Source organism: Poromitra crassiceps (genome assembly GCF_964638095.1).
Source record: "Poromitra crassiceps genome assembly, chromosome: 13".
NCBI classification, from domain to species: domain Eukaryota; kingdom Metazoa; phylum Chordata; class Actinopteri; order Beryciformes; family Melamphaidae; genus Poromitra; species Poromitra crassiceps.
Window position 1 is genome coordinate 28,874,158 of NC_139644.1, and position 20,978 is coordinate 28,895,135.

The 20,978-nt window shown below is 45.1% G+C and overlaps 1 protein-coding gene across 1 annotated transcript in view; it reads left to right on the forward strand.

Annotated features, from left to right (window-relative positions):
- The window catches only part of spag9a (sperm associated antigen 9a), a gene marked incomplete at its 5' end in the record, with an annotated part of 41,301 nt that extends 21,246 nt beyond the window's left edge, over positions 1–20,055 (forward strand). Inside the window, 21 exons of the mRNA XM_083648780.1 lie at positions 705–857; positions 1,702–1,753; positions 1,922–2,052; positions 3,200–3,256; positions 4,624–4,791; positions 5,575–5,704; positions 7,500–7,589; positions 8,090–8,206; positions 8,370–8,562; positions 8,703–8,918; positions 9,020–9,230; positions 10,325–10,441; positions 10,572–10,652; positions 10,760–10,827; positions 10,974–11,122; positions 11,442–11,613; positions 15,830–15,943; positions 16,262–16,297; positions 17,550–17,726; positions 18,854–18,991; positions 19,662–20,055. Coding sequence (XP_083504906.1) covers positions 705–857; positions 1,702–1,753; positions 1,922–2,052; positions 3,200–3,256; positions 4,624–4,791; positions 5,575–5,704; positions 7,500–7,589; positions 8,090–8,206; positions 8,370–8,562; positions 8,703–8,918; positions 9,020–9,230; positions 10,325–10,441; positions 10,572–10,652; positions 10,760–10,827; positions 10,974–11,122; positions 11,442–11,613; positions 15,830–15,943; positions 16,262–16,297; positions 17,550–17,726; positions 18,854–18,991; positions 19,662–19,780 — 2,689 coding nt within the window. The 3' untranslated portion in view covers positions 19,781–20,055. The remainder of the gene's footprint in view (positions 1–704; positions 858–1,701; positions 1,754–1,921; positions 2,053–3,199; positions 3,257–4,623; positions 4,792–5,574; positions 5,705–7,499; positions 7,590–8,089; positions 8,207–8,369; positions 8,563–8,702; positions 8,919–9,019; positions 9,231–10,324; positions 10,442–10,571; positions 10,653–10,759; positions 10,828–10,973; positions 11,123–11,441; positions 11,614–15,829; positions 15,944–16,261; positions 16,298–17,549; positions 17,727–18,853; positions 18,992–19,661) is intronic.
- Positions 20,056–20,978: the final 923 nt, after the last annotated feature.

Sequence of the window (20,978 nt, forward strand, 5' to 3'; positions counted from 1 at the left end):
ATCAATACAGTTTAAAGAAGTACATCAAATAGTAAAAAACACAAACAAGACACAAATAAAAACACAGAGACGCACAAGAGGCTAGAGAAAGACCAGTGTGTACAGATGAGTCTTTAGCTGCTTTTTAAGCGCTTACTTCAACACCCAGGTGTGATTTTTTAGAGGCAGCAGATCGTAAGTCCAGTGGAAGGGCATTCCAGAGATTGGGAGCTCCAAATTGAAATGCTCTGTCACCTTTGATTTTGAGCCTAGAGTGGGGAACAGCTAGTAAGCCCTGGTCCAAAGACACAAGTGACCTGCTGGTGAAGTAGGAATGAGTAGATTGCTGACGTAAGCAGGTACCTGACCATGCAGGGCTCATTATGGGAAAACAAGAACTTTAAACTGGATCATAAATTTGATGGAAAGCCAATGTATGTGTGCTAAAATCCGAGTTATGTGACATCTCTTACTGGAGCTGGTCAACAGCCTTAGTTGCAGCAGCATTCTGGACCATTTGTAGACGGTCCAGAGATGACTTGCTGATGCATGGTGAAAAGTGACTTTCAATAATCCAAGCTAGATGAGGCCTGTCTATTACTGTAGGTGGTAATCACAGGTAACTGATTGGTAAGATAAGATAGATTTACAGAAATCAATACAGAACAGTTTCAACAGTATTGTGTAAGGATACAAAACAATCTCCTCATTTCTTCTTTGCACAGGAATGCCCTGAACGTGGTGAAGAATGACCTGATAGCGCGGGTGGACGAGCTGGCCTGTGAGAAGGAGGTGCTGCAGGGGGAGATGGAGGCTGTGCTGCAGGCCAAGACCAAGCTGGACGACAGGAACAGAGAGCTGGAGGAGGAGCTCAAAAAGTAAGGAAATGATCACAACAGATAGCAGCGTCTTTTGTCTTGTCTACGGTAGTTTATTTATATATAGTCCTTTATCACAGTCAAGTCTCAAAGGGCTTTACATACCATCATATACCATACTACATCATACTGTACATTAAAAAAAAAAAAAAAAAAAAATCGGCACGGTGGCTCAGTGGTTAACACTGTTGCCTCACAGCAAGAAGGTCCCGGGTTCGAACCCCGGTCCGTCCCAGGTCCTTTCTGTGTGGAGTTTGCATGTTCTCCCCGTGTCCATGTGGGTTTTCTCCGGGTGCTCCGGTTTCCTCCCACCACCAAGAAAGACATGTATGTTAGGGTTAATACTCCTGTCAGTGCCTCTGACCAAGGTACTGGCAAAAGAACTGGAGTTGGTCCCCGGGCGCTGCACAGTGGCTGCCCACTGCTCCTAGTTCTAGGAAGGTTCCTAGTAGAGGATGGGTCAAATGCAGAGGATGAATTTCCCCAAGGGGATAAATAAAGGATAACTTAACTTATACATACTAAAGTACATATACATACACATCATATGCATCCTATACTAGGTCATATAGATTCCTCATACATTGTTTGCCATATCATATACATACTATACTAGATCATATACACTACTTGACTTTTATGTTAACTTTTCATGTACAGTACAATAGCATAGGTTTTGCAGCTTCTCGTAAATTCTGGCAGCAGCTATTGGCAGAGTTGTGTGTGTGTGTGTGTGTGTGTGTGTGTGTGTGTGTGTGTGCGTGTGTGTGTGTGTGTGTGTGTGTGCGTCTTTGTTTTCTTTCCATATTGACGCTGTGAGTTATAAATGAATGTTCTTTTTCAGAGTGCGATTGGAGATGGGAGAAGTGAAACAGAAGTCTAAAGATGAAGAGGATGTGAGTATCTTACTTTCTAGAAAGATTTCTGCAACTGAGCAATCCCCCCTTCACACTGGTTTGACCTGTATAAGAAATAGCGTGTTCACTTTGCATCTGTTTTGCACAAATTGTTGTAGCTCATTCATGAAATGATGAATCCATGTTCTTTGTGTGTTGCTGCCACAGAGCGACGTGCCTACGGCCCAGAGGAAGCGCTTCACCAGGGTGGAGATGGCCAGAGTCCTGATGGAGAGGAACCAGTACAAGGAGAGACTGATGGAGCTGCAGGAGGCTGTGCGGTGGACAGAGATGATCAGGTGAGGAGATGAGGCTGGGTGGATGGATGGAACATGGGGCTGCTATTTAATCATGTACAGCATAATCGTATGTTTTTCGGTCCCACAATTTGTAATTGTCCAAAAATAGCCTGTTGGCAATATTGATATAATTTGGAATGCCCTCTCTAGTTGAAAATCATAATCAGTGTAAGTATGTGTTTGTATAGGTTTTATCTAAATGTTTGTTTCTTTTGTATTTTCCTTCTTGTAAAAAGAAAACTTGACTCAATGAAAACATATTAAAAAAGAGACTAATAATCATGATGACTTCCAAAATAACTTCTTAAATCAGTTATGAATTGGCTTTTGTTAATTATTGTTTAATTGTAACTGATAAAAAAAATACTACACAAATAAAGTGTATAATTGCATTCATATTCATTATTTACCACGGAGACAAAAGCTATCCCAATATCTTGTATATGAATAGCAGTACGCCAAACCACTGCTCTGTTGTCTGTCCAGGTTAGAAAGGTTAATGACGAGGAAGAAAGACATGCTGCCTGGGCTAGGCTTGTTTGATTTGATTTGATTTATCAGGATCCCCATTAGCTTATGCAGAGCATAAGCTACTCTTACTGGGTCCACATAGAACATTAAACATCATACATTTACAAACAAGACAATCAGATAAGCAAAAATCATACAACACAAAATAAAATAAAATAGGCTCAAAAAGAGGCTCCTGGTCTGCATTTAAGAAGTAACATCTCAGTATGATTTACATGAATGACCAACCAAAAAGAAGCTACTGATCTGCAGTTAAGAAGTAACATTTCAATCTGATTTACATGAATGACCAACCAAAAAGAAGCTATGGTCTGCATTTAAGATGTAACATTTCAGTCTGATTTACATGAATGACCAACCAAAAAGAAGCTACTGGTCTGCAGTCTTTTAGTTTGTCTTTTCAAACTATAAGGCCGGTTGGACAAATGGGTCAATAATCTCCATAGTTGTTGTTCTGTAAGGAGGCTTGTCTGCAGCTCATCTAAATCCTTGCTTAAATGTAGGATGCAGTCGGACACAGCAGATGGCGCTGGACCCTCCATCACCTGTACTCTGCTTTTGAGTGTCTGGAAAATGACGACAAATCATGTGATGCCATCTTGTCCTCTTTTCCCAGGGCTTCAAGAGAAAATCCTGCTCTTACAGAAAAGAAGAAATCCAGCATATGGCAGTTGTAAGTCCTCTCAAATTTCATTTTTAAAAACTTTACGTTTATGTACCATCCTGACTAATACTTTGGTTCATTCATACCCTTGTTATCTTAGTATTGACAGCCACCTTATTTTAATCCACAAATTCCAAATTAACACCTATTACATTTTCTCTGAAAAATGTTAATTTATTTCTCTTATCTTTCCCTGGATGTGCTATTGAATTGGCAGCATTAGGTAAAGATGGTTTATTAAGCCTCCTCCTAGCCAAACCGTTCTCTTGCCCTCCCTCGATACAGAGCTGCTCCTCCATCACAGTTGGATACGACCTAGATGTGTCCATATCCGTGCAGTTTTCTCTCCATGCATCAGTTGTTGTTATCACAAAGTGCTCAGACGTGACTCTCCTTCTGCCCCCGGGCTTTCCTGTCTCCTGCCTGCTGTGTTGCCTTTGATGTTTCCCAACTCTGTCTGCTCATAGACAGCTGAGGAGAGACACTTCTCTCAGCAGCATAGACACGTGGGCTGTCTGTCTACTCAAAGTACTTTTTCAGTACAAGGGATTTTAGTAGGCATGTTTTTCTCTAAAACGTGTTTATTGATAGGCAGGTTATACCATTTTACCAGGTTTGATTAAGCAGACGTCAGGAAAATACAGACCAGAAAACAGTGCAGGTAACAACTATACACACTGACTACACAGTGTGATATAAGTTATGGTACAACTCACCAAAAAATGACAAAAACAAACATCACTAGATCAGCATTCATCCTGGTATGGTTTGAATGGAATGTCATAGCAGTATGGGCAGCAATGCTTTGATTTTGTGTGTAGTGAACACATTTTGATACACTGATGCAATCTGGTGAGATGATATTAACATCGCTTTTGGGGTCAAGTCTCTTTATGCCACAGAGTTTGTGAGGTGTGGTTACGTTTCAACAGGGTAAAGTAAATTATTTACGGCTGGTTTTGAAGTTGAGATATTTAATTTGCTTTTGAACACTGATGCTTTTATTCGTTTATTTTTTCACACTGTAAATGTTTCCCCGCTACAATTATAATAGTGAGCCTGATTGTAAATATGATAGACAAACTTGTCTGATTAAAGAACGCCTTAAGCCTCTCAGGTGTCTTAAAAAGTCACATGTACTTTTGTGTGTAGCTATCCTAAGTTAGAGGTGGTAGGTGGTGCTCAGCTCAGTGCAGCTCAGTTTCCCAAGACTCCCAGCATGCTTTACTTCACTGTACAGTACATGGTGGTAGTGGGTGACCCTTGGTTGTCTGGTTGGTTGGTGACCCCTTACCTTGCTGTCCCCCTTTCCCTTTCCGTGCACCTCCTTTGGCTCTGTCTCCCTCTGTGGCTCTCTTAACTCCGCCCCCCCGCAGCTTCAGCAGACTGTTTAGCTCCTCCGCCTCCAGTGCCCCTGCTATAAAGAAGGCGGAGCCCCAGTCCAACGTGAAGTACAACGCCCCGGGCAGCCTGGTGAAGAGGAGTAGCACCTTCTCCCAGTTCCCCACAGAGAAGTCCAAGACCTTCGACTTCCTCAATGAGGAGTGAGTAACAGAAACTGGTGACAGTGGCTTAGTCATATTCATCAGGGTGACCATGGTTATGGAAATCCTGGAAGTCATGGAATTTGAAAATCATATTTTGCAAATTGATGCCTATCGAAAACCTTTAGAAATGTAATTTCTAATCTTTTAATTTGTTTCTAATCTTTGTTTTGCAAATGTTCAAGTGGTTAACATCAGGTTTATCTAGTTAGATTTGAAGGAATAATACACCAATTAACACATTTCCTGATTTTATGACACAAGTCACAATTAATATAGTATTAGCCAAAACAACCCCATGCACATTAAATTTGGTATTTTAACAAAAAGGTAACATATTTGAACACCAACACAGACAAATACATAGTCATGGCAATTAAAGGGATTTGATTAGCAAATAAGCAACCCTGTATGTTAAATGTGCTGTTAGCAGGATCGACAAACATAAAGTCAGCGGCTATTGTACAAGTCTTGTTGTAAGAGGGCCATCATACATTCGTTATATTATTACATTCTGCCGATTATTACATACTCTATTACTTTAATTCCTCTAATAATTATTGTATATTTTGATATACGTATACCTTATACATATAGAATAAGCTTTTATATGTTGTATATGTGGCAACATAGGTCTCTGTGTACTGTAGATCAATAGGTAAAGCTTCACAGTGGATTGCTTCCCATTATGGCCTCATCATACTGTGAGTGTAGATATGCTTCCACCAAAGCATACATGAACCTAGAACTAATCACATTTCTCTGTCTTTTCTCCTCCACCAGAACAGACCCGTGCAGCTCACCGTCCCGTAAGGAGCAGAAGAGAGCCCAGTATAGACAGGTGAAGGCCCACATGCAGAAGGAGGATGGACGGGTCACTGCACATGGCTGGAGCCTGCCCAGCAAATACAAGGTGACAGAGGGGATGGGCTCAGGGGTGTGGAGGGCTGAAAGTAAGTGAAGAGAAGAGAGGATTATGGTAACTTAAAGGAGAACTTACCTCCAAAACACTTTTTTTCAGCTTTTAACCAATATATATGACTTTGGGGGTGATGTGTGAAGAATTCTGGTCAGAATTTCCACATTTGACACCAAACTGTTGCCATTTTACCATTTGTATCATTTTTCAGCAGCATAACTGGCATAAGCGCCCTCTAAAGGTCGAACACTGCTTTTTTTTTTTTCTGAAATGAATGGGAGATTAGGGGCACACTGACGTCACAGTGCCCCCAAAGACTATGGGATTTCAAGATAATTACTCCCCTACCCCCCCTGTACCCTTTTGGCTCCTCAGAACTCCAAGCCTATTCCTATTGAAGTTTGCTCTTAAAATACTGAACCAAACGTCGTCAAAGTTGGCACATGTCTTAATTATAGTTAGTTTCCCGCTGAATGTGTCACTACTTTATTAATATCTTACCTGGATAAGCTCGAATGATGATGTTTATATTATCAGTCCGAGTTGGAAGCACTGTCTCCAGCCCAGCCAGGCGGGAGCGGGCGGGAGAGAGTCGTACTGTAACCTCATGCACTAGCACCAAGCTCCGGGTGCGCGCGCAGCAGCAGCAGCAGCAGCAGCAGCTCTGTGCTCTCAGAGCACAGAGAGCACAGTATGACATTTCCGCGGCTATCAGTCCGACTTGGAAGCACTTTCTCTCGGCCAGTCTGCTCTCTCATGCACCCGCGGGGGCGCGCGGCAGCAGCACACAGCAGCAGTGAGAGGCGGGGGTTTTCAACAGTCTGACATTTCAGCAAACAAATCTCGTCGCAGTTTAGCGGACATGTAAAATATAACGCTATACTATGACGTGACAATGTGACAAAGCTTCTCTAAACATATCGGCTAATATAATATCATCACTGTGTACAAGCAACGCCAACTTTTCTGGAAATCAAGTCAGCAGAGCAGAGCGACTGGCTCTGTCTGTGTGTGTGTGCTGCTCGGGGGGATTCGCATGGGAACAGTGTGAGGAGGAGAAGAGCTCTGCGCTGCCTCCTGCGCCCTGAGAGGAAAAATCAGAGGTGTTGTAACTTTCAACAAGAATCACGAAAAGCCCCAAAACGCAAATTAAAAACGGATTTCATTGCGCGGTTTATCTCTAGTTAGACGAGGGAATTACGTGGAGAAATCTCGCATTGTGTTACCCCAGAGCGAGAGGTTTGTCCTTGCTGTGTGCTGCGAGCAGCGAGGCTCTTAACGTAAGTTTAGACAAGCCACGCACACACACATGGGACAAAATGGGACAAAAATAATTAAATTTCTAGTTCGCCACTGAATGGCCAAATTGATATAACTATCAACCATTTCAGGATTTTCTGTTTCCATACAGGCCACCAGCGTTGGCTAGTTGTTGATATTTATAAAGATATTGCCCCTCTCAAAAAAATTATTTTTGAGGCAGTAGGCAAACTGTAATGGCGTCGATTTCCGAAAAAAAATCTTGACTTAACACAGCCAAAGAGTCTAGTATAGACAAGAGTATATGTCATTTCTTGGTTTTTTCCATAGGTATTTTCAAATCACTGTTCTAATACATATCTAGGGGGTAAGTCCTCCTTTAAGATGCTAAAGTTGTAAAATTGGCATTTAGGAAAAAGGACACAAGTACTCATTTAAAGCTAAGGTGATTGATCTGTAAAAATGGGTAAAGGACAAGCAGCACCACACTAAACTTATGTTTTTGTGTGTGTTGGTTGCACTCTCACAGGTGGCGAATGGGAGTCAGACGGAGAACAAGATGAACTTACCTGTACCAGTTTACCTGAGACCTCTGGATCAGAAAGATGCTTCTATGAAGGTACACAACGGAACACATAGACCAGAACTGTGCTGCGTCTTCAAGTGTCCAGCGCCAAGGCCGCGCCCCTTTTTAGGGGAAACCCACCATAGTAAAAGACAGTACAAGAAGTCGAAACCACTTCAAACAAACTATTTAAAACGGTTTCATTTGATAGAGATATGCTGAAGAGTTGCTTGCTGTGTTGTTATAGTTTCACTAACAATAAAAAAAAAAAAAAAAACAGGTCTGCGATAGAGTAGGGGTGTTGTCCCCTAAAAAGGGGCACGGCCGTCATGTTTTGCAAATTACCCGGATGTGCTGGTCTGGTCTATAGATACACTTTCTTGCAATGCGCTCACTGATAACTGTGCCTTTTTTTTTTTTATTAATGAGGGATTTTGAAGAAAATTAGTTGTTTATATGATATTATTTCATCAATACTGAATGTGAATGATGGTAAATTAAATGAATGGATGTCATCCTACCATCATATAATGTGTGTCCTTCCTGTCGGGCAGCTGTGGTGCGCTGCGGGGGTCAACCTGTCTGGGGTCAGGACATCGGAGACATTGGAGCTCACCAAGCAGAGGAAGGGCTCCCAGAGTAGCCTGGACCAGCTTGAGCAAGAGAGCAAGGTGTGTGTGTGTGTGGGTGTGGGTGTGGGGGGGTGGGGGGGGGTGGGGGGGGGTTCCAATGGTAACCCCACGACTTTCTCATTGCAATGTCATTACATTGTCGGCTTAGAGAGAGAATTTCCTGTCTAGACTTTAGGCTGATTTTGTCTTCTCTGTCCTTCAGGATCAGGAGAAAGGGGAGCAGGAGAAGGAGAGGGAGCTGATCCACCAGGACGAGCTGTCCAGCAGGGTGTGGGTGTGCACCAGCACCCACTCCTCCACCAAGGTGATGGTGCTGGACGCCTGCCAGCCCTCTGACCCGCTCGACAGCTTCTACGCCTGCAACACCCACGTCCTCTGCATCGCCAGCGTGCCGGGTAGGTCCAGTGCTTTGAGCTGCTTTTTTATTCGTCTGTGTGTGTCCAGTATTGCATGTTTTCCCTTTTGATTCTAACACTGAAGACACCCTCCAGCTGATTCATTTTGATTGTGAGGTTGTTCCTGTGGTTTGTCTCAGGCGTGCTGGAGAGTGACTACCCAGCAGGCGAGGAGGTTCCCCAGGACCTGGAGGCCAGCCAGGGTGACAGGGTTTCGCTGGCGGGCAGCGTGGCCAGCCTGGGCTCCACGGGCAGCGATGGTGCCATGGCTGCAGAGGGGACCACCGCTGTCCCCCACACGGCCAACTCCGGGGTCAGCGAGCAGCCGGCCGAGCACGGCACCGTATCAGGCCCAGGTTGTGTGTGGTTTTGCCTTTACTTCTCCTTCAGGTTCACTTTGTCGTTAGACCTCATATCTTCCCCCTCTGATCGACCCTCTGATACACAATGCCCACAGTTGAGCTGTCCAGAGAGACCAGTCCGGCAGAAGACGGGGTCCCCACAGCGGAAGAGGCAACAGAGGCAACGGAGGCTAGCGCTGGGGTGGACGAAGAGGGAGAGGAGGGCCAGGGAGTGGATCAAAGCCAGCCAGGGATCTACACAGAGCATGTGTTCACCGACCCGCTGGGGGTGGGGCCCACTGACTCTTCTGCTGCTGACACGCAGAGGTGAGGTTCTGCATTACAACAGATCAATGGTGCAATTATTTAATTGACCAAAATACAGTCTGCACACTAGTTGCTGCTGCTCCCACCATTTTTTGGTATTACCACAACTGACGTTTCGGGCAAAGCCCATCCTCAGACTTTGCCCGAAACGTCACACTTGTGGTAATACCAATAAATGGTGGGAGCAGCACCAACTAGTGTGTGGACTCTATTTTGTTATTTTCAGTTACACTTCTGTCCTGCACCTAGTTTTTCAGCGATTTGGATGTGCATGCTTCTTAAAAACTTTTTCACCTTAACGCAGCAGTTAGAAAGTCTTGTTGTTGTCAATCTTACTCTGGTGCTTATTTAAAAATTTCAAATAAGTACTTAATTATTAGTTAATTATTTTTGGGTATAGCTACACCTCTAGGGCAAACTGCATAGAATCTATGGCCTGCATTTATATAGCGCTTTACAATCAGTAGATAGTCTACATTCACCCATTCATACACCGATGGCGGCAGGCTACCACGCAGGGTGCCTGCACACCATCGGGAGCAAGGAGGGTTAAGTGTCTTGCCCAAGGACACAACGACAGCAGCTGGGAGGGAGCGGGGATCGAACCGCCAACCCTTGCGTCATTGGCCGACCCGCTCTACCTCCTGAGCTAAAGCCGCCCCCAGAATCTATACTTATACTGATACTATACTGTCATCTGGTTTAAACGTTCAGGCTTTTTTCCATTCTTCCAAGTGATGATTGGCCCAGGCAAAGTGTTGTGTTCTGGCAACATCGTGTGACAATACTGACCATAAACCACTGCCTCAAAATGAATTAAATTAAGCTGTACTCAGGGGTGGCCAAACTGTGGCCCACGGGCCAACTGCGTCCCGTTTTTAAGTGGCCCGCCATGAATTAAAAAAAGAAGAAGAAGAAAAACACATTGTATATAGATACATTGACCATATAGTGAATGTTGGTGAAAACCTGCACACTCTTCCATGGCAGAGGACTGGACACCACCGGCTCAGAGTGGTGACTGGTGGAGGCGTTGGTTATGAAGGCTCTGTTTAAATGACTTGTGCCGGCTGGTTTTACCTTCTGTCATCCAGGGGCTCCGACCAGGATGGCATGGCTTCCTTCCCCGAGGACAGAGACCCGTCTGAGGGGGAGGTCGTGAGGATGAGCAGCGCCCTGCCCACCATGTGGCTGGGGGCTCAGAATGGATGGTGAGGACAACAACAGCCACTAGAGGGTGCTGTCATCGCTGCAAAGTTACAACAAATACCAATATCTGCCTTTGTTTTTAATTTCTCTCTCTCTGACTTTGGCAATCTCTCTCTCCATCTCTCTCAAAAGTCTGTATGTTCACTCCTCTGTGGCTCGATGGAGGAAGTGTCTCCACGCCATCAAGCTGAAAGATTCCATCCTCAACATAGTGTGAGTGCAATCTCTATTGTGTGGTTATTCAAGCACACACATCTGCTTTTTAAGTGCAAGAAAAAAGTTGGCATGTGTTAAAGATGGTGTCCCGACACTTGTTACAGGCATGTGAAAGGGAGAGTCCTGGTTGCGCTGGCAGATGGGACGTTAGCAATATTCCACAGAGGCACTGGTAAGTCCATGGCGTATCATTATGAAGTCCAGTAGAGCAGTTTTTATGTCGGATCAAAAACTTGCTTTTAAACTAAAACTAACCAAAACAATTGTGTGCCAAGAGGGCCTAGTTTGTCACGTCTCAGTGCATCTCTCTCTATGCAGACGGTCAGTGGGATCTGACCAACTACCACCTGTTAGACCTGGGCCGGCCCCATCACTCGATACGCTGCATGACAGTGGTGCATGACAAGGTGTGGTGCGGCTACAGGAACAAGATCTACGTCATCCAGCCTAAGGCCATGAGGATAGAGGTACAGCTGTCCCTCCAGGCAATAAACGTTGTCACTCAAATTAGCTTTTTTTAATGTCTCTACTACAACTTATTAGTATATACGTTGTATATTACCTGTATATTATACAGGTTTATTACCTGTTAGTCTTGTCATTTTGCTTGGGTAATAGTTCACATTTTGTATGAAGGAAAAAGGTATTCTTGTCTTTGCTCACCGCCCACATTTTCAAAATCCAAAAATAGCCCTACTGTGTGTGATTGAGTTAAAGTGTATGTCTTACTGTGACTTTTGAATTCCCGACATTTACATCATGACTCTGTCTGTGGTGCCTGAGCAGAAGTCGTTCGACGCCCATCCCCGCAAGGAGAGCCAGGTGCGGCAGCTGGCCTGGGTGGGAGACGGTATCTGGGTGTCCATCCGCCTGGACTCCACCCTGCGGCTGTTCCACGCTCATACCTACCAGCACCTCCAGGACGTGGACATTGAGCCCTACGTCAGCAAGATGCTGGGTACGCCTCTGATTACCAACCATATATGCAGGGCATAGAGCAAGTGATCCATCTAATATTTTTGTTGTGTTTTAGAAGTTTTATTACAGAAAGTGTATGAAACCTATGACCAAAATAGTCTGAATCAATTGAGTATAGGTCGTTGTGTTACTTATTGCTGGAATCATAGTAAAAATAAATTATTCCCATTTTTCCCGGGACCCCCTGAAACCCCCCCAAGGACCCCTGGGGGTCCCCGGACCCCACTTTGAGAACCACTGGTTTAAAGAGACCCTTTATACAAATACTGTACTTGCACCAAAGAATTCAGGTTCCAGTCCAAAATGTGTTCAAAAGGCAAGGCAAATGTATTTGCATAGCACAATTCATGCATGGATGCAAGTCAAAGTGCTTTACATGAAAAAGCAAATACAAAAAAGTAAAAGTAATAAAAGCAAATACAAGATAGCTATAGGGAATATGACAGTCAGTTAAATGTTACAGTCAATCAAAGGTAGAAGTAAACATGAAAGTCTTCAGTCTATTTTTAAATGTGGCCACAGTTTGGGCGGATCTAATATCCTGCAAGAGCTTATTCCAGCCACAGGTAAGCTAGTTTTAATAAAGCCATTTGGCAGTGAAAAAGTGCAGGTTACAAAGGAGTACAAATGTAAAATAAAAGACAAATGATAAAACCTTTAATACACACGCAGCAGTTAGCTCTAGTCAAGCCCTGGAAAATCCATGCTGAGATAGAAAAGGGCACAGTATACTGTATATGTATAGCCAACAGGGTCTTCGGCTCCTCTTCAGTTCCACCCCATTGGTGGACGCTGCGGGCCCAGAGGTTGATGGATGCCGCTGCACGGCATGTTGGCTGGAGTGTATTGGTTGGGAGGATAGGCTTAGGCAGTCTTGTTGCCACTGCTGCATGGGAGCTGGCGGCTGCTGATTGGCTGCGTTTCTAACCAGCGATCCTATTTCAGGGACCACCCCCCTCCCATTTGACTGGCTGCTGGACGTGGATAATAAGGTGGAAGGGAGCTGTCAATCACCCTGGTATCTAGGCCACTCTCTTTGCCCTCCATAAGCCCCCTCCCTTGCATGGCCACTTGAGTGGGCCTGCTGCCAATTATTAACAGAATTAGCCTTCTCTCTTTCCATGGAATAGTGGTGGTTACCGTGGTTACGGCCATATGGGAAATCATAATGGGGCTGTCTCCTATGAACACGGTGGCCAGCTTTGGCTGCTTTCATAACTGTGCAATGATCAGATCTCAATGCCTCCTTACTAATTGAACCAAGCAAGCTACTTCCCGTGCTCCCACCTTTGCCCTTCCCCTTTCCTGTTGTTGCTGCAATTGATGTGGACGGGACAGGACGGGTGGCCTCTGTGAGAGAGGTGATCTGCGCTCGGCTCTTGGGCTTCTCAACACCCTCTCTCACATTAGCACCTCTCTGAACCGGCTCTCCGTCCAGAGTGAAGAATCCAGTTTGGAATATTTGGTTCTGTACCTCAGCACCTGGGATACCGGAGAGCAGGATACAGGCAGTGGCAGGCAGCTTCCCTCTCTCCTTGCCTGCTGCCATCACCTGAGCCCACACAGGTCCAAGCTGGTGCCGGTGCACATAAACCAGGGCCCCAGCTTGCTTCCCTTGCCACCCGGTGCCTTTGGTCGTGGTGCCGAACATGGTGGTGCTATCCGTTGAGATTGTAACACCATGCTCATCATGGCGCAGGTTTCCCAGCACTGGAACGGCTTGGTGGCAGGGCTGAACCCCACCTTCACCATGGCAACCTCATTCCAGTACGCGGAATCCTCCAACTCACGATTGTTTAACAACCTCCCGGTCTTTCTCATCACTTGAACTCTCCGGGACTTGTCTTCCTCAGCCCTACCTCCACCTCAGCCCTACCTCCACCTCGCCTTTCCAACGCAGCCATAGCAGCCACATTTGGTGGCAGGATTCAGGGTGGGATTTGGGCATCGAGGAGGAGGGAGAAAAGACACTTTTCGTGTCTCTAAGTGCTTTCTCAGTTTGATCGCTCTCAGGGAGAAAAGTCACTTCCTCGTGTCTCTGCTTTCTCAGTTTGAGTGTTTTCAGAGAGAAAGACACTTCCTCGACAAGAGCACAAACAACAGCTAGACCGAGAAGCAACAGTATCAGAGGAGGAGATGCGTTAGCTTGTTCACACAAGATGCCGAACATAAGTAGAGCTGAAGCTTGAGGCAGGCACAAGCTGAACTGACGCCTAACCGTTCACACAAGAACCCTTCTCTTTTCCTCTCAGGGCACCCAAGCCTTGCCTACGCCTTGCCTTTACCCACACTTTTAAATAGGTGTCCTTTTTAGTCAATGAGGCTGTGTACACAGGGCGCCTCAACGTGAACCTTGAGTGTACCCACGCCTTGCCTGACCTGCGCCGATTTTATCATTTAGGCGTGAGTTCTATTTTCAAGCCGACTACGCGCGTGAAGGCAGACTTCTTCTGTCAAGCCATGAAGGAAAAACGTGACAAGATCCGTGGGAAATGGCAAAGGCAACTGAATTTCAAAATAAAATGGAGTTACTACAACAGTGTTGAGCAGAGAGAGAGAGAGATTTGACGGGTGGCTATAACGTGGGGCTTTCTCCTCGTCGGTAAACAAATCTTCAGGAGAGAGAATAGCGACCGAAGAAGCAAGATGGACAATGAAAAGTTAATCCACTTAGTACAACAGCATCCAGTTCTCTATGACAGCAGTCACCCAAGAAGGAGAGATGATAATTCGGGACCACACGTGACAAAAAAAAACACTCGGGAGAGAGGAGAGGCGCTTGTGACTCGGCTCAGGTGAACGTGGAATAGGCGTGCAGTGTGATCGCAAAAACGTGTGTGTGATAGGTTCACGCCCAGCTCAAGGTCTGTAGGCGTGGGTTGAGGCAAGGCAAGGCGTAGGTGCCCTGTGTGAACGTAGCGTTAAGCCCAACCTCTCATGTTTCCTACCCCGGCATCTCAATCACATGATACATGGTTCACTTCAGTTAGCAGTATGTGGCTTTCAGTAAGTGCACAGACATCCCACTGTAACTTCCCCTTTTCACTGTTTCTCTGTGCGGGTAACTTCTCTCATACAGTATAAAGCATGTCAAATGCTTCAAACAGTGCAAATCCTATCAGATGATTTAAAACAGTGTATATCATGATTATATATAAATGTTAAATGTGTACACAGTGTAACTTCATGTCAAATGATTAAAACAGTGTAAATTATATCCAATGATTAAATAGAAATCCTGTCAAATATTCAATCATGTTCCTAATTACATTTGTCTGATAAAAATACATTCTCCTCTGATCATGTCTCACATTGCAACATACTGAATCACCATTAATCCTATTATAACAGAGTTACATTTCACAAGACCAGTCAAGTCTGAACTCCACGGCGTTAAGACCCCATGCTGGATTGGTTAATTTGCACGTCGGGTTACAATGCACACCTTTTGTGTAGTAAAAAAGACGACTGACTGAGTGAAATCACAAATTGTTGCAAATGCAATGTTTTCATATGATCTTCATTAGAGAACGGTATGAAAATTTCACATCACGATTATCGTGACCAAAATTATCACAGTTATTGTATTATCATGGTAGGTATTCGTAAAACATTGCTGAAAATGTTCAAAAAGTACTGAGAGACTCACTGAAATCATTTTACAAAATTTTATATTGAAAACTCGCACCCAAAAAGGATTGATACACTCACTGAAATAATTTCTCCAAGGCTGTGCATCTGGGAGACTGTTGCCAACTTTGGTTGATGATGGACAGTATTTACCATGTTTTTCAAAGCACTGTAATCACAGTACCACGGTTTTAATGATAATGAAAATTTGAAACGGTATGTTATCGTAAGGAATTTTATCACGGTTATCATTAAAACCGGTTATCGTTACATCCCTAATCTTCATGTGAGGACAATACGCCCTGTGTATTTTATACTGTACCCCCCCCCCCCCCCGCGGTCCGCAGCAATATTGTCCATTTTAAACCGGTCCGCGGTGCAAAAAAGTTCGGGAAACCCTGATGTAGATGGGACAGGATGGGTGGCATCTGTGGAAGAGGTGATCTGCGCTCTGGCCCTGTGTCTCTCGACAAGCACGTTTAGAAACAGCAAACAGATTCATGGTCTTTGTGTGTGTGTGTGTGTGTGTGTGTGTGTGTGTGTGTGCGCGTGCATGTGTGTTGCAGGCACGGGTAAACTGGGCTTCTCCTTTGTAAGGATCACAGCTCTCATGGTGTCCTGCAGACGACTGTGGGTGGGGACGGGGAACGGCGTCATCATCTCCATCCCGCTGTCTGAAGGTATCACACCCGCATGGGACAGACACTCTCACCTCCAAACCACATGCTCACAATCCACACACCCTAAAGCCCACTTCTGTTTCTAATATTTACATTACAGTGGGAGAAGTGGAGGGTAGTCTAGGGGGGGCAGTGTGGATCAGATTACTTAGTAAATTCAGTTCAGGATATTAATTGAAAGCTTGAAGTTAATCACTCACTATCTCTAAAAGAAAATTCCATCACACTGATCAAAGCTGTTTCAACCTCTGCTGCTCCCTCCATCCTTTCCTCCACTCATCCTATCACCTTCCATCTCCACTCTTTGACTTTACGTAGGTCCTCAGCATGGACACTCACTGAGGGGCCTTAGGGGTGAGTCGCCATCATACAGCAACCCTTGAAAGCCTCACCTCTTCTCTTCTCTTCTCTTCTCTCTGCCCCCTTTAACCTTTAACCTCTATCTCGCTCTAATTTCCACCTACAGTAGGCTAGCCTTGCATCCTCTCTGCATCTTGTCTTCCCTGCACATACGCCCCCTATAGGTTTACCTCACTCTGTCCATCCTGCTCGCTCTCTTGCTCAGTCGCTCCAGTATCTTGTCCCATTGTCTCCTTCCTCTTACTCACCCTTTTTCTCCTCATTGCGCTCTGTGAACTTCTTGCCTCTTTCTCTCTTGGCACTGATGGTACGTATAAGGGCCTGGTTTACCAGAAGCATCTGAAATCTATAGTGTGCAAATATAACACACACATAAAACGGACCATATACTGTAACTTGTGGCATATTTGTGAGATTTGATGATATAAAAGCAAGCAAGTTATTATGCGAGAGGTCTGTGTCCTCCATGCACTGTTGTTGAATCCCAACCCATTGGAGCAGGTTGTGATATTGTATTATTGAGGTTTTCAAAGTGGGAGGTGAAGTTATCAAATTCAAATCAATTAGTTATCAAAGGGAGATCACATAGAATATAGAATAACCCCCTCAAAGATTGTGACTTCCAGAGTCAGAAACAAATAAATGCCTTCAGACAGATCTTTTTATGTATTTGATGTAGTCTGAAGTCAAACAGCAATATCAGGCTATCTTGGCTCAATTATTGAGTGTCTACAACATGGGATCAAATAACGATCCTGTATTCATCTAGGAACTGAGCGGAACTAACTAAGCAAGTAAATTGGGGTTGGGGGGTTTCCCTGTATGTGTGGCTGTGTGTGTTTGTGCATCTCAGTGAGTCATTAACATTCTGATCTTTTCTGACAGTTGCCCTCTGTCTCAACCAAGCCTGACCCTGTTTTGACTGCCCTCCTCACCAATAACCTCAGAACTTATCTCTTTGTCTTTACAGTCTCTTCCCAGTCAGTCTTTTGTTTTCCATATGAGTCATATCCTGTTTTTCATCTCTTATTCTGTCATCTGGTTGGTTACTTGGCATTTTGCTGCTAAGACTTGAGCTGGGTTTTGAAGTCACATTGCAGCTGGGCTTTGGCTTTGGCCCACCCTGCTTTAATGCACCACTGCAACATTTGCAAATACAACAAATACGAAATCCATGAAGAAGTGTGTGACACTGAACCATGGCAATATGCCCCTCCCCCCATTTTGTCACGTCCTGTTCCTGCAGCCAACAAGACGACGGGAGTAGTGCCAAATCGGCCTGGTGGCGCAGTACGGGTGTACAGTGACGACGGCACAGACTGTGTCATGCCAGGCAGCTTCGTGCCATACTGCTCCATGGCCCACGCCCAGTTGTGTTTCCATGGACATCGAGATGCTGTCAAGTTTTTTGTGGCTGTGCCAGGTAAGAGACGAGCAGCAGTATACTGTGGTGTCCAGTGCCAGGTAAGAGACGAGCAGCAGTATATTGTGGTGTCCAGTGCCAGGTAAGAGACAAGCAGCAGTATACTGTGGTGTCCAGTGCCAGGTAAGAGACGAGCAGCAGTATACTGTGGTGTCCAGTGCCAGGTAAGAGACAAGCAGCAGTATACTGTGGTGTCCAGTGCCAGGTAAGAGACGAGCAGCAGTATACTGTGGTGTCCAGTGCCAGGTAAGAGACGAGCAGCAGTATATTGTGGTGTCCAGTGCCAGGTAAGAGACGAGCAGCAGTATACTGTGGTGTCCAGTGCCAGGTAAGAGACGAGCAGCAGTATACTGTGGTGTCCAGTGCCAGGTAAGAGACAAGCAGCAGTATACTGTGGTGTCCAGTGCCAGGTAAGAGACGAGCAGCAGTATATTGTGGTGTCCAGTGCCAGGTAAGAGACGAGCAGCAGTATACTGTGGTGTCCAGTGCCAGGTAAGAGACGAGCAGCAGTATACTGTGGTGTCCAGTGCCAGGTAAGAGACGAGCAGCAGTATACTGTGGTGTCCAGTGCCAGGTAAGAGACGAGCAGCAGTATACTGTGGTGTCCAGTGCCAGGTAAGAGACGAGCAGCAGTATACTGTGGTGTCCAGTGCCAGGTAAGAGACGAGCAGCAGTATACTGTGGTGTCCAGTGCCAGGTAAGAGACGAGCAGCAGTATACTGTGGTGTCCAGTGCCAGGTAAGAGACGAGCAGCAGTACACTGTGGTGTCCAGTGCCAGGTAAGAGACGAGCAGCAGTATACTGTGGTGTCCAGTGCCAGGTAAGAGACGAGCAGCAGTATACTGTGGTGTCCAGTGCCAGGTAAGAGACGAGCAGCAGTATACTGTGGTGTCCAGTGCCAGGTAAGAGACGAGCAGCAGTATACTGTGGTGTCCAGTGCCAGGTAAGAGACGAGCAGCAGTATACTGTGGTGTCCAGTGCCAGGTAAGAGACGAGCAGCAGTATACTGTGGTGTCCAGTGGCAGAAATGTTGACAAAAAGACATGCAAATCACTCAGAGAACATTGCCGTTTCTTTCTTGTCGTGTTCAGGCTTCCTGGCTTAACATTCTGACTCCTCCCCCCCAGGTCAGGTGATGCCTCCTCCAGGGAGTGCGGACTCCGGCTCCGATGACCCTGCATCTGAATCCTCTGACACTGTGACCTCTGAACCCAAATCCTACCTTGTTATGAGTGGAGGAGAAGGCTATATTGACTTCAGAATGGGTGAGCGCCCCCCACTGTGTGGTGTATGTGCATGCATGCTGTACGTGTGTAGGTATTGTCACAGCACCGGCGGCCCCGGACAACGTTATTATTACTATCGTTATTAGGCAGTCGTTTGTCTAGGGACTAGCCGGTGACCGCGGCTGCTATGATCATAGGACTAAGAAAGAAAGAAATGGCTGCCACAGCTTAGTGAGTCTGAATGGGGCTTAACTGTTGATGAGCGCCGCGCTAGCATTTAAGTTAGCTCCGGTCCAGCTGCTCGGCAGTTCATTTAGGGACTCGCAACACAACACAACACAACACTTGACACACTCCGTTAGGAAAAGGGGGAACACGTCACCACAAGTCAACGCCTGCAGGGGGACGTCGACTTGTCGTAGTAACTTCGACATGTCGACGAGTCTATGCAACCCGTACGGCACGCTATTCAGGAAGCTTGTGTCCTAAACCAGAAATGCTACTTTAAGCCCTCCATACTGGCGTAACCCCCGTAAACTCCACCCAAACTTCACCATGGCAACCCATTCTAAACAACATGGTGGATCGGTGAACACATCTATATATATGTTGCTTGCAATAATGTAAATTAGTGTAAAGATACCCTCTGTCTACACTGTGACGGTGACCTGCTGGACTCTGTTGTTTGACCCATCCTCTTCCTCCTCAGGTGACGAGGGCAGTGAGTTGGACGGCTTGTCAGAGCCGCCGGCCAGGCAGCAGACCACGCCTACCAAGGCCGAGCGCAGCCACCTCGTCGTCTGGCAGGTCGCAACCTGTCACGACTAAGCCAATCACGGACTGCCATCTCCAACGCCAGGGGTCGCCCAACAACCCCCGCATGCCCCGCCCCTCGGTTTTTGATTTTATATTACGATTGTTCTTAATACCTGAGTAGGTGACTACCTTCTTTGTAAAAGAAACACTTATTTTTAGTCCATGTTTTGTACAGTTTATTCTTTATGAACTTGAAGGCGGTTAGGCGAGGTTATGTTAAGGTATAGAATCCGTCCGAGGAACTGTTCCCTTCTGTCAAGTAGCATATTAGAAACACTTGTGCACAGGAGAAAAGGGCCAAGTCAACACAAAGGGTGTCGGCATAGTTTGGTATCGTAATATCTGACATTGTTGTCTCCCTGTCAAAAAGGGTTTTGATATGAGGGATACATCAATGGACAAGGGAAGATGACTACAAATCACTTGAAATGTTTTTTTGTAGTCATGTATTTAGTACACTAAGCATAACTTAATATGAGGGAACAGGAGGTTTCAAAGTGAACTGAAAATGCATTTTATATTTTAGACTTAAGACTTGCATTATGTAAAACACGTCTGTTCACGTGTGTGCATCAGGTGTGTGTGTGTGTGTATGAGAGAGAGAGAATGTGCGTCTTCCTGTGTTGAACATTTTATACCAATAGGGCTGGGTATCAATTAGGGGTGTCACGATACACTCAGTTCACGATACGATACGTATCACGATACTGGGTTCACGATAACGATACGATACGATACGATTTTAACAATATTTTTTTAAACTTGAATAATGACAATATATGACTGGAAAAGTAGTATTTTATTTGAAATGCACAAATACAAAACATGCTGTTGTGGGAAATTGTTATTACAATAACAACTACAAAAAACATGAGATTGGAGATAAGGCTTATCTTGAAATAGAATGAGTTACACCGTCACTTAGATTTACTTTGAACTAAAAGGTTTCTCAGCAGTATAAATTCTCATTATGCATCTTCAGTTTTTCTTCAAACTCAAACAACAAGACTTTTCTTAATCTATTTTTTATGTATCTTCAGTTTTTCCTGTCAAGTAAACAGTTTTGCCAGAAACTCAATTGAATGGTTTCTCTCCTGTATAACTTCTCATGTGTCTCTGAACTACTTTCCACACATTGAACTTCAACAAACAAAGACGTTTCTTAGTCTATTTAAAAAAAAAAAAAAAAAAAAAATCTTTTTTTTCCTCC